Source organism: Geotrypetes seraphini, chromosome 1, assembly GCF_902459505.1.
Source record: "Geotrypetes seraphini chromosome 1, aGeoSer1.1, whole genome shotgun sequence".
Taxonomy (NCBI): Eukaryota; Metazoa; Chordata; class Amphibia; order Gymnophiona; family Dermophiidae; genus Geotrypetes; species Geotrypetes seraphini.
In genome coordinates this window covers 288,023,158-288,036,061 of record NC_047084.1, presented here as the reverse complement: position 1 = coordinate 288,036,061, position 12,904 = coordinate 288,023,158, and the positions used below count along the sequence as shown (strand labels likewise).

The 12,904-nt window shown below is 42.7% G+C and overlaps 1 protein-coding gene across 3 annotated transcripts in view; it reads right to left on the bottom strand.

Moving 5' to 3' along the window:
- The window catches only part of SPEF1 (sperm flagellar 1), a 62,439-nt gene that overhangs the window by 21,016 nt on the left and 28,519 nt on the right, over window positions 1-12,904 (bottom strand). For all 3 annotated transcript variants that reach the window (XM_033953225.1, XM_033953237.1, XM_033953232.1), the window contains one exon: window positions 4,175-4,217. In XM_033953225.1, the coding sequence (XP_033809116.1) occupies window positions 4,175-4,217 (43 nt within the window). The remainder of the gene's footprint in view (window positions 1-4,174; window positions 4,218-12,904) is intronic.

Below are 12,904 nucleotides of genomic sequence, written 5' to 3'. Positions count from 1 at the left end.
TTAAGGGGGAGCCTGGGCACTGAAGCGACCTCTGACGCGGTGGGGGTGGGCGGAGCCTACTCTCGCCGCTACCCCGATCAGTCTTCCACCCCTCCTGGCTGGATCCTGTCCTCTGCCTTGCTGCCCTTGTGTCTCCTCTCAGCCCTGGCTATCTCCCTTCTGCCTCCCGATCCTGTAAGTAGAAAAAACAGGCAAGTTAGAACGCCGCCGCGGTCTGCCTCGTGCTCAGGCTTCCTGCCTTTTAAGGGGGAGCCTGGGCACTGAAGCGACCTCTGACGCGGTGGGGGTGGGCGGAGCCTACTCTCGCCGCTACCCCGATCAGTCTTCCACCCCTCCTGGCTGGATCCTGTCCTCTGCCTTGCTGCCCTTGTGTCTCCTCTCAGCCCTGGCTATCTCCCTTCTGCCTCCCGATCCTGTAAGTAGAAAAAACAGGCAAGTTAGAACGCCGCCGCGGTCTGCCTCGTGCTCAGGCTTCCTGCCTTTTAAGGGGGAGCCTGGGCACTGAAGCGACCTCTGACGCGGTGGGGGTGGGCGGAGCCTACTCTCGCCGCTACCCCGATCAGTCTTCCACCCCTCCTGGCTGGATCCTGTCCTCTGCCTTGCTGCCCTTGTGTCTCCTCTCAGCCCTGGCTATCTCCCTTCTGCCTCCCGATCCTGTAAGTAGAAAAAACAGGCAAGTTAGAACGCCGCCGCGGTACAAGTGGATCGATTTTTCACTCCGTCAAAAATTACAAAAACTAGGGGACACTCGATGAAGTTACAGGGAAATACTTTTAAAACTAATAGGAGGAAATATTTTTTCACTCAGAGAATAGTTAAGCTCTGGAACGCATTGCCAGAGGTTGTGGTAAAAGCGGATAGTGTAGCTGGTTTTAAGAAAGGTTTGGAGAAATTCCTGGAGGAAAAGTCCATAGTCTGTTATTAAGACAGGGGGGAAGCCTCTGCTTGCCCTGAATTGGTATAAGTTTCCATGCACAAATACCGTGCTATGGGAATTGTGCTGCTATCTGGACTACACTTACTTTTTCCACTATTCTTTAAAGGAAGCCTCAGCCCCACCACTCCACCGCAAAATTGTTATTTTGTTGCGAGATTTGTGTGGCTCTTCATCATTGGCCGTCCTTGTTATATAGTATTCTAAGGTGTTTTGTTTATATTTCCCATTCACAAAAGTGCTTCAATAAATAATTCAATAAATAGTGCTAAATGTTTCTATTTTGTAATAGAATTGTAATTTTGGATAACGCAAGCTAAGTACCATTACAAAATAGAAACATTTAGCACTATTTATTGAATTATTTATTGAAGCACTTTTGTGAATGGGAAATATAAACAAAACACCTTAGAATACTATATAACAAGGACGGCCAATGATGAAGAGCCACACAAATCTCGCAACAAAATAACAATTTTGCGGTGGAGTGGTGGGGCTGAGGCTTCCTTTAAAGAATAGTGGAAAAAGTAAGTGTAGTCCAGATAGCAGCACAATTCCCATAGCACGGTATTTGTGCATGGAAACTTATACTAACGTACATCATTCTGGACATTTATATATATAAAAGGTTATGGGCACATAGTTTGCCCTGAATTGGTAGCATGGAATATTGCTACTCCTTGGGTTTTGGCCAGGTACTAGTGACCTGGATTGGCCACCGTAAGAACGGGCTACTGGGCTTGATGGACCATTGGTCTGACCCTGTAAGGCTATTCTTATGTTCACATACATGTCTAGGTTCTGAAATACCAGTTACACATGTAAGTGCCAGCACTTAGACATATATGCTGTCATGTTACCTCCATTGACAAATGTAAAATGATTGCACCCTCTATTTGTAGCTAGTACATACAAGTGCATTCCTGCATGAATTTTAGAAAGACTTTAAAATAATCCATTATATCCAACGTCTGTATTTAGGGACATGAGGACAACTCAGGATCCACACCAGGTACTTGCAATTAGTAAATCAAGTACCCAGAAGATCAGAAACCCTCCCAAATGCAGATTTTATCTTATGAAAGTGGATGACTTGGTCCATAAAGTGATCTCTCATTTCACGCCCTGCTAATGCTTCACTGTTCCTCGTGCGCTGGACCCAAGCAGCGAATGCACAGATCATACTCATCCTTTTCCTGCAACCCGGACATTTCTTAGATGTTTCTGGCATCTTCAAGATGGTAAGTAGAAAAAGTCTTGATTGTAGAAAAAATGGTGATGGAGAGCTGTGGAAAAATCCGACCGATGGAAACGGGCGGAAACTAAAGACTGAGGATTAGGGGGAAGAAGGGGGAAATGGGTAGTGCTCGGGCATGCCCAGTAGGGCCCGGGCACTGCATGTGCTCAGAGAAAAAAAAAAAAATCTCTCTGAGCTATTGGAGAGCTTATCCGCAAATTGGGAGCTGTTGGGACAACACCCATATGTGGCTGACTCATCCTGCTTGTCCTAGGAGAAGAGGGAATGACAATAGATATGGGTGCTTTTACAAGTTGGTAGGGTAGAATTTAAACGCAGCTTCAGAAATTGGGCTTTCAGCCTGGACTTGAAGATGATGCTATAGGGCTATAGCTATAGATTACTGTATGGGGTGCTGAAAAGTTCTCAACCCAGCCAAGAAGAGAATGACAAGGATATTGTTCAATCAGTGATCTGAAACAATATCAAAACAGAGAATTTCGCTTCTGCACATTGGCACTTAACGAAATAAGATAACACTCTTCAGCTACAGTGGCAAAATAATGCTCAGAATTTAGAAAGTTGGGCTGAGAACATTTCAGCGCCCCTTCGCATAGACCAGTGTTTTTCAACCTTTTTTGGGCAAAGGCACACTTGTTTCATGAAAAAAATCACGAGGCACACCACCATTAGAAAATGTTAAAAAATTTAACTCTGTGCCTATATTGACTATATATAAAGTAATTCTCTTGAATAGGAATCAAATAAACACAAAGAAAGTATTTTATAATGCTGCCACCGCCAACATCACCGTTGGCGGCGGTGGCACTCAAGTGGCTAAAGAGCCGCAGTTTGCCGGCCTAGGGACAACACTGGAGGGTGGCCAGCTGTGCACCCCCTTGGGACGTAAACCCGGGGTGGGGCAGACTGCCCCCCCCCCACCCTGGTATGCCACTATCTGTACCTCACTCCCTCCCTATGACCAAAAATTCTCCTTTCTTCTATTCCCCGTGTACACAACCATCTCTTTCCCTCCCTTCCTCTCTCCAAAGTCCATGCCTTCTGTGTCCAAACACTCATTCCCTCCCCCACCTCAGCATCTCTTTCCCTCCCTTCCTCTCTCCCAAGTCCATGCCTTCTGTGTCCAAAAACCCATTCCCTCCCCCACCTCAGCATTTCTTTCCCTCCCTTCCTCTCTCCCAAGTTCATGCCTTGTGTCCAAAACGCACTCCCTCCCCCCTTTTGTGTTCCGTGTTTGCCTACCAGCCCATCTTTGCAACTTTCTCAGCAAAACGAAGCTCAAGCCGCGAGGCTTGTCTTCTGCTTCCTGCCTGCCCTGCCGCGCACAAATAGCCGAACGGAAGTATTCTCCGACGTCAGCGCTGACGTCGGAGGGCAGGCTTTGCTTAAGCCCTCCCTCCGACGTCAGCGCTGACATCGGGGAACGCTTGCGATCGGCTATATGTTAGCTGCAGGGCAGGCAGGAACAGAAGACGAGCCTCGCGGCTCGAGATGTATTGAACTCCGCGGGTCCCTCGTCCAGCTCTCTCCTGTCCACGTGGGGCGGACCGCCCCTCTTCCTAGACTGGTGGTACTGCCCTGATGGCGGCCCTGACCGTACGGCACACCAGGCAACATCTCGCGGCACACTAGTGTGCCGCGGAACAGCGGTTGAAAAACACTGGCATAGACTATATAGACTATGCTGTAGGACTGGATTTCTTGGTGCCAAAAGTTAGGTGCCAGGAAAATCTGTGTGAAACCCATATTCTTTTTTTTCTGGCTGCTTCTTACATAGAATTTTGTTACAGAGCTAATTTTTCCGCAAAGAGGCCACTAACCTTTGGGATCTGCATGCAGTGGTGTAGCCTCACATATTCCTGTGCATTTATCAGTCAAGATAAAAACTCAGAATCACTCCAGAACACATTTATCTATTTTTATTCAGTGCAGTTTGTAGCTATCTTTCCAGGTAGTACCCAGGAGACCCATTTATGCCTTACCTGCATCTATGTAATTGTTCTCTTCCACAGGGTGACTCAACTCCTAGATTGTAAAGCAGTAAAAACAAATTAAATGCTGCAACAAAATTTAAAGCATGTACATCTCACATTCCTGTGGCTGTGCTTTAAAAAAATGTAAAATGTTATAAAGGATGCCTAACAGCAAAAATACTTATTTGAAGCCTGCCGGCACAAATCCAGTCAATTCCTGAAAACACAAGTACATTGTTTCTAAAAATCTATTTGCTACATAATAATAATAATAATTTATTTATATGCCACCATACCAGGAAGGTTCTAAGCGGCTAACAACAGGAAAGCAATACATACAATTCTAATAAATACATCAAGATAAAATAAACATGTGAATAAAATTGGAAAGATATATTAAAAAAGCAAAGAACGTTAAGATACCAGCCTGTTGAATAGTTGTGCCTTTTAGCAAGTTTCTAAAATCTAAATCAGCATCCACAAGGGGCTTGATTTTATAAATGGTGCCTAACTCGGTAGGTGCCTAAGAAAACAGCACGTACTGCATGTCATTCAAAGTTAGACGCTGTTTGTAGAATCACGCCTAGTGGCACCTCAATCATATTAAGCACCGGTATATGTTTACAACTTAGACACTGGTGTATTAGGCTAGCCACCATTCCAAACTCTGCCCCAACTCTGCCTACTTTCCACATAGGTGCTGCTAGGCGCCTCATTGTAGACACCTACATTGAAGTTGTAGGCGCCTATAGGCTAATTTATTATTTAGATCACAGTTCTTCAACCGCCGGTCCGCGGACCGGTGCCGGTCCGCAGAAAATTTCTGCCGGTCCGCGCAGGGCCGGCGAGATCAAGTCGGCAGTTAAATTTCCTGCCGACTGCGGTTCCTGCTGATTAATATTCCTCCCAGCCTCAGGCGATCGAGATAGGCTGCCAAAGTCGGGGCCTTCCCTCTCTGAGTCTTGCCTGTTCGGAAGCAGGAAGTTGAAACAAAATAGGCGGGACTCAGAGAGTGAAGGTCCCGACGTCGGCAGCGTGTCTTGATCTGCCGAGTTGCTGAAGAGGGCCGCGGGGAAGTTGCGATTAGACCGGAGAGAGCTGCAGATTCAGGTGCAGGTGGAAGGAGATGGTCAACATGTGCGAACAAGATCCTGGGGAGTCTTCACAGTGGCTGTCTCCCCTCCCATCAGCTCTCCAATTTGCCAGGGAAGTGATTTACCGGCAACTTCCTGCAGGAAGAGGAAGAGAGCTGCTGGAAGGGGAGGAAGCCACTGTAGGAGGCTGGGAAGGTGCTGGAAAAGGGAGAGCTGTTACTGGACTTGAAGGGAGTTAGAAGGAGAGATGCTGCTGGGAGGAGGGAAAGGGATGGGAAGAGAGTTACTGTTGGATAGAGGGAGGAGGGAAGGGAGAAGAAGGAGAGATGCTGCTGGGAGGGAGGAGGGAAAGGGATGGGAAGAGAGTTAATATTGGATAGAGGGAGGAGGGAAGGGAGAAGGAAAAAAAGGAAGGAGGGTAGGGAGAAAGAAAAAAGGAAGGAAACAGCTGGCAGGGAGATTACAGGAGGGGAAGGGGGTCAGGGTGGAATGGAGAGATCAGATGAGAGAAAGGGGAGAGAGAGGAATGAGAAAGTAGAGAGACATTGATGCTGGAAAGGGGGTCATCAGAGAAATGAGAGAGGGATAAAGATGCTAGATCTGGTGTAGGAGAGATAAAAATGAAGAAGGCAGTGAAGCTGGAATGAATGATGTAAAAAGGAGAGAGGATGATGGACAAGGAAGAGGGGCATAGAAAAAAGTCGGATACATATGGAAGGGGGAGAGGGCAGACATTGGATGGAACGGGCAGATGCTGGAAGGAAAAGAGTGAAAAGAAGATGAAAGCAGAAACCAGAGACAACAAAAGGTAGAAAAAAATAATTTTATTTCTATTTTGTCATTAGAATATATCAGATTTGAATTATATATCCTGCTAGAGACATAACTGGGGACTGCAGTATTCTGTTAGCATGATATTTCTATGTAGCATTCTATAGTAACTTGGCTTGTTAAGTTTTCTTGATAGTAGAGGGGATATATGTGAAGGGGAGGGGAGACAGGGGTTTTATTGGTCCGTGCTCTGTATATTTGTATTTATAAAATCACAATTGTTCAGAATATTGTTTCTTTTTATACTTTAATAAAATACATTCAATATAAAATCATAATTACGGCTTGTGCAGATGGGATCAGATGGTTTGCGGGGACCGAGCTCACGGAGATGGGGCGTAAACGGGGTTTTTTAATTTTAGTCCTAGTAGTTTGCCGGTCCACGGGCGTAAAAAGGTTGAAGAACACTGATTTAGATTGTTTTATAATTGGTTTTTAATGGTGCTTTCAATTAGCATCAATTTACCAATAAAATAATGAAGTTAATCGCCTACATTGGTAGATGCCCCGATCTAGGTGCCTATCAGTAGGCACTATTTATAGAATCAAGGCCATGGTACGTTATGTGCGAACACAAAAATCTTGGTTTTCAACGCTGAGCCTGTTCTCTGGAGCGCTTTAACAAGCACACTGAGATTTTGTGGAAACCTGTTACATTTTAGAAAACTGTTGAAAATTTATTTTTTTGCACAAGCATTTGTCCTCTAGTAGTACCTTATTTAACATTGAATATGTTAAATAAGGTACTACTGGAATGAGTATGATATAATGTTTACATTGAGATCTCTGCCTTCATTTGCTCTTATTGGCTTTGTAGATTTTTAGACTTTGTGTATGTTTAAAGACTGTGTATGTTAATTTGTGAACAACTTTCGTTAAAAGCGAAATATAAATGTTTTAAATAAATAAATAAAATGAATGATAGTATAAAGTTTGCATAATAATGGCATGCAAATAGCATAGATTAACATAGACGGACATTAGATTATACCTATGAGGTTGATATTTAAAAGGCCTGTCGAGATACCTTTGGCATCTAGCCAGACAAATCTTCATTAAAATTTACGCACTGCTGATCGCTAAATTTTTTTTTGTGGGTAAGTCACACCAAGCTCAAATTTTGCTGGACCAAAAAAAAGGCAACATCAGGTATATTCCGGATGAATGGTTCACTTTGTTTACCCAGTCCAACATTCATCAGTGGATGAATAAAATTAGCCAAGTCACTTTAAGGCCATAAACACCTGTGACAAAGTTACCTGGAAAACTTGGTTGACCTGATTTTATTTGGGTATATTCAGACTGTTGAATATAGGCTGAATACCTAGAAAAAGTTAACCAGACAATGACTTCGGGCCAATATATTCCATTAACAATTGATAGAAAGCTCAATATCTTCAATGAACATTATAACTCCACTCAGTGTTATCCGTACCTCTAATGCCACCCCAAATCTCCCTTTACATCCTCTCTTTATTCTATTTCTCTCCCTCTTAATTACTGTCCACTTAACCTTTGTGTTCATGTATTTTCATTGATTTGTATGTCACCTTGAACCTAGTTAGGTATAGAGTATCTCATAAATATTATATTAGATTAATGGGCCCAATATTTTAAAGGGTTTAACTAGGCAGGCAAACTGCTGATATTCCATGGTACTGAACCGGATAGTGCCGCTAAATCTATCTGCTAACTGGTCATTCCTTAGTTGACTTGGTTATGGGTGGTCTAGGATGGAATTTGAGCAAAACACAATTTAACTGCTTGGTGGTGACATTCAGTCCACTAACCAGCTAAGAAAGTGCATAAAGTTAGGACAGCAAAAAAGTACTAACTTTGCACAGCAAGTTAACAGACACTAGTATGAATTTCATCCAGTGCCTGGTTAACTTCTGGGTCAACACACATACTCAGATATTCAATGCCATGAACCCACAAATGTCTCAGCATTGAATATCCAGGGTTAATTCGGTCCATGGCTGTGAGTGGCTAACAAGCCGCTTACTGTTGCAGGCTGAATATCAACTCCAATATTATTATCATGAATTTAGTGTATACCAAGATGCCTGCAAGACCTAAGGGATAGCTCCTACTTCTTAGATTTTACAGTGTAGTCAAGATAAATTGAATGCACAATAACAATAAAAGCTTTGGTATGGATGGAGGAGTGGTATACTAATGAAGGAAGCATGCTGTTGTCTGGGAAGGGTGGTAAGGAGGAAGATACCCTTCATGACAGAAAGGCTGGTGCAGGAAGCTGCCATAAGAACATAAGAATAGCCTTACTGGGTCAGACCAATGGTCTATCTAGCCCAGCAGCCCATCCTCATGGTGGCCAATCTAGGTCACTAGTACCTGGCAATAACCCAAATGGCGTTGTGCACGATTGAGGAAAGAGGTTTCTTTGACCACATGAATTGCTGCAACCATACATTTGTTCCCCTGATGAAGGTCTTTGACTGAATCGCTCATGTACAAATTGAGCGTCGGGCAGTTATGATTTAATAAAGCCAACGTTAGACTAGCAGTTCGCTGTGAAGAGATAAGTGTTGCTGACCTATATTAAAAGTTTACAAATAGATTTTTAATCAATGGATACAGTTATAATGATGAATTGATTGAATAATGTTATATCTATTAATCAGGAAGAAACATCATGAATTGTTCATTATAGAGATAGAATTATTTTAATGAAATACAACATAAAATAAATTTATTAATTAAGGGAAGGGAAGGAGGTTTGGTATAAATGATTATTGAAATCTAACAGAATACGGACCTGGGATAACGTATGTTATGGGAGGTCCTATGCACTGATATCTGTTTATCATGTATGATATACCATCCTCCTAGTTCATTGAAGGGTTGTTAATTAATTTAAGTGTTTCATTAAATTGATAAAAATGGGATGATGAATTTGTTTATAAAAAGTGAAGTGAATGGTACAAAGAACATATGTGACTATTATAAATACATGAAAATACAATTCAGTAATTTCCCATAACCCTATTTGTTTACAGTTATTCTAAAGTTTGGGTAGGGATTTCTGAAAAAAGATACGTTTTTTGTTTTTAAAAACCCAAATAGTAGCAACATTCCATGCTACCGATCCAGGGCAAGCAGTGGCTTCCCACCTGTCTGTCTCAATAACAGACTATTGACTTTTCCTCCAGGAAATAGTCCAAACCTTCCTTAAAACCAGCTACGTTAACTGCTCTTACCACAACCTCTAGCAATACGTTTCAGAGCTTAACTATTCTCTGAGTGAAAAAATATTTCCTCCTATTGGTTTTAAAAGTATTTCCTTGTAACTTCATCAAGTGTCCCCTAGTATTTGTAATTTTTTTTTAAAATCATTTTATTAAACAAATTATCAAGAAATAACTTCTTGTACAGTGTATGTTCAAGACAACCAACTAATACACAATGAAGAAACTAAAATAATAATATGAAAATAATTCTTCTGCTTAATCAATTTTAAAGTCCCATATAGAGGATCCAAGATGGTAATCTGAGTGAAAGTAAAAAAATAAGTGTATCAATTTTATCAATAAGGCGGCTAGCTGAAAGTGGTTCACAGGGGCAATTAACTTAAGTGGTTACTATCTCTCCTTCAAGACGTTTCATGGAGAGAAACCCCATTAACTGTACAGGTTCAAAGAATACATAATTAGAAGATTTATACTTTACTATGCATTTACATGGGTATCGTAATAAGAATAAAGCACCTATTGCAGTAACCCCAGGTTTAAGAAGCAAGAACTGTTTTCTGCGCTTCTGGGTTTCTTTTGTCACATCAGGAAATATTTGGACTCTGTCCCAAAAATTCTTTGTGTCTATTTTTAAAGTAGAATCCAATTCTTATCAGGTAGCTGGCCTAGCTACCTCTTTCATTGAAGTCTCCAGGATCGTGGTTAAGTCCATTTGTTCCTGAGGTTGTCCCTCTAAGGTTTTTGTAAGAAGATAGTAAATTTTTCAAAAGGGAGGAAAATGATCTTCTGGAACATTGAGTACTACCATGAAATATTTCTTTAAGACTGCTTTAGCCGAAAGTAAGGGTACCTTTGGAAAGTTCAATATTCTAAGATTATTTATTCGATTGTTATTTTCCAATATTTCCATTTTTCTTCTTAAGTTGAGATTATCTCTAATAAGAGTCATTTGCACTTCCTTTACATCCAATATCTCTTTCTCAACTTTTTCTACGTTAGTTTTTACCACCGTTATGTCCTGTTTAAATCTATTTAATTCCTCCCTTTGTTCACACAGTTTATTTTCTAAATCTTTTATTTGCAATGACAAAGTCTGTCCAAGCGCGATTACTAAATCCCATAAAGAGTCTAGGGTAACATTGGTAGGTTTAGGCAATGAAAATATACTTGCAGTCATTAATCCAGCTTGTACTGTTCCCGACGTCTTTTCCCCATGTAGGTCTTGTCTTTCATGATCCCTCGTTGTCTTAACCAAGGGAATGTTCTCCAGTGCTACGCTCGATTCAGCCTCCCGGGATATAGAGTCTGCCTCTTCGGTTTGACTGCTATCCCGCAGCGAGCTTGCACTCTGTGATTGAGGGGGTGTCGATTCCAGCCCAAGGAGACTCGTAGCTGCCTCATTCCTGGCCCGCGGCTCCAGCGGGCGATTCCCTGACTGTGTCGGCTCCTGAAAACGCCTTAGGAATTAATCCAAAGTCACTTGTGGGGGGGTCTCCAAGTGCATCGAGGCTCCAGATGTGCTTTTCCCCTTCCGCTTCGGCATCAGGTTTGTCAAGAAGGAAAGGTAACTGACGAATTCTGTGAGCATCTCTCCCACACTCAGCTTCTCGCGGCCATCTTGAATCTCCAGTATTTGTAATTTTTGATGGAGTAAAAAATTGATCCACTTGTACCCTTTCAATACCACTCTGAATTTTGTAGACTTCAATCATATCTCCCCTCAGCTGTCTCTATTCCAAGCTGAAGAGCCCTAACCTTTTTAGTCTTCCCTCATACAAAAAGAATTCTATCCTTTTTATCATCTTGGTTGCTCTTTTTTGAACCTTTTCTAGTTCTGCTACATCTTTCTTGAGGTAAGGTGACCAGAATTGAATGCAATACTCCAAGTGAGATCACACTATGGAACAATACAGAGGCATTATAACATTCTTAGGCCCAGATTCACTAAAGATAGCGACTCATTTGCTGTTGGCCAATTCTCTGGCCGATTTTTAAACAGCGATTGATTCACTATCTTTTTGCATGCAAGTGATTTGCACGGAGGTATAAATCATTTGCATGCAAACTCCCCGACTCAATTGCTCATTGAGCGATTGAGTCGGGGAAGAGCCCTGACAAAAGTGACAGGAGATGCAGCCTCCTGTCACTGCTGTCAGTGCTTCTGCTGGCTTTTTTTCTTTCTTTTTTTAATGGGCCAGATATTTTGCGTGTATTACACACGCAAAATATCTGGCCAATAATAAAAAAAAGGCCTCAGCCCCAACAAAGTGCTCCCTCCCTTCCCCCCACTCCAAACCCAAAATAATGGCAGGAAAGATGCAGACACTCTCCTGCCATCAGGCCGACTCCTTTCTTCCCCCCAAAAAAAAACAAATGGCAGGAGGTATGCCCACTCCCTCCTGCCATTGGATGCAAATGCCGCCACCCTGTCCCCCTCCCCCTACCTTTAAAGGTTGGGAGCAGGAGGGGCGCTCAGTCCTTCCTGCTGCAGAGGCTTCCAACAACGAACTGTGGGCCTTAGGCCCCACCCTGGTGCATCATGTGATGCATGGGGAGGAGCCTAAGGCTCAGGCACCTCGGGCTTCTCCCTTGCCAAATCAATAGCCAATCAGGGACTTCCTTAGGCTACTCCCTAAGGAAGTCCCTGATTGGTTCAGGCCCCTGCCAAAGGAAGAGCCCAAGGCGTCTGAGCCAATCAGGGCCTTAGGCCCTTCCCCATGCATCACATGATGCACTGGGGCGGGGTCTAAAGCCCACAGTTCATCGCTGGAGGCCTCCGGAGGAGGATGGACTGAGCACCCCTCCTGCTCCCATCCTTCAAAGGGAGGGGGAGGGGGCGGAGATGGGGAGGCAGCATCCGTATTCAATGGCAGGAGATAGTGCAATGTATTCTAACTCTACCATTTTGTTTCTTAGGCTTCTAGAATTTGCATACAAACATTTCAAACAGTGTTTGTAATATCTATTTACAATCTACTCAGCAGTTGTCATGAATAATTTGCAATCTTTAAAATCGCCCTGCTCTGTATTTAAGGAATATGTAAAGTAAAGCAAATAGAGGAAGTAAACTTGCCTCAATATGTAACAAGCAAGAAGAAAGGCAAGCGAGATGTCCAAGTTCAACCAACTGAACTGTTTATATATTGAGAGAGACAACAGAAAAGTCACAAGCTGAAGATTAAAATCCCAACTAGGAACTCAGTTTCGGCATCCTTGAATGCCTAGTTTGGACTTTAATCTTCAGCTTGTGACTTTTATGCTGTGTCTCAATAAATAAACAGTTTCGTTGGTTGAACTTGGACATCTCGCTTGCTTTTCTTGTCTGTATTTAAGGAAACCTGGTCTACTGTGGCCTGTATTGCTCTCTCACTATCGGGATACTCTATCTTCCCTTTTATGATGATATCTTTTTAAAGATACCTTGTTCTAAACCATGTTCTTTTGAGCAACTGTCAGCCTTCCCCCATTTTCTGGTTTAAAAGTTGCTTTGTCTCCTTTTTAAATGTTGATGCCAGTAGCCTGGTTCCACCCTGGTTAAGGTGGAGCCCATCTTTGCAAAATAGGTTCCCCCTTCCCCAGTATTTTGCCCAGTGCCTAACAAA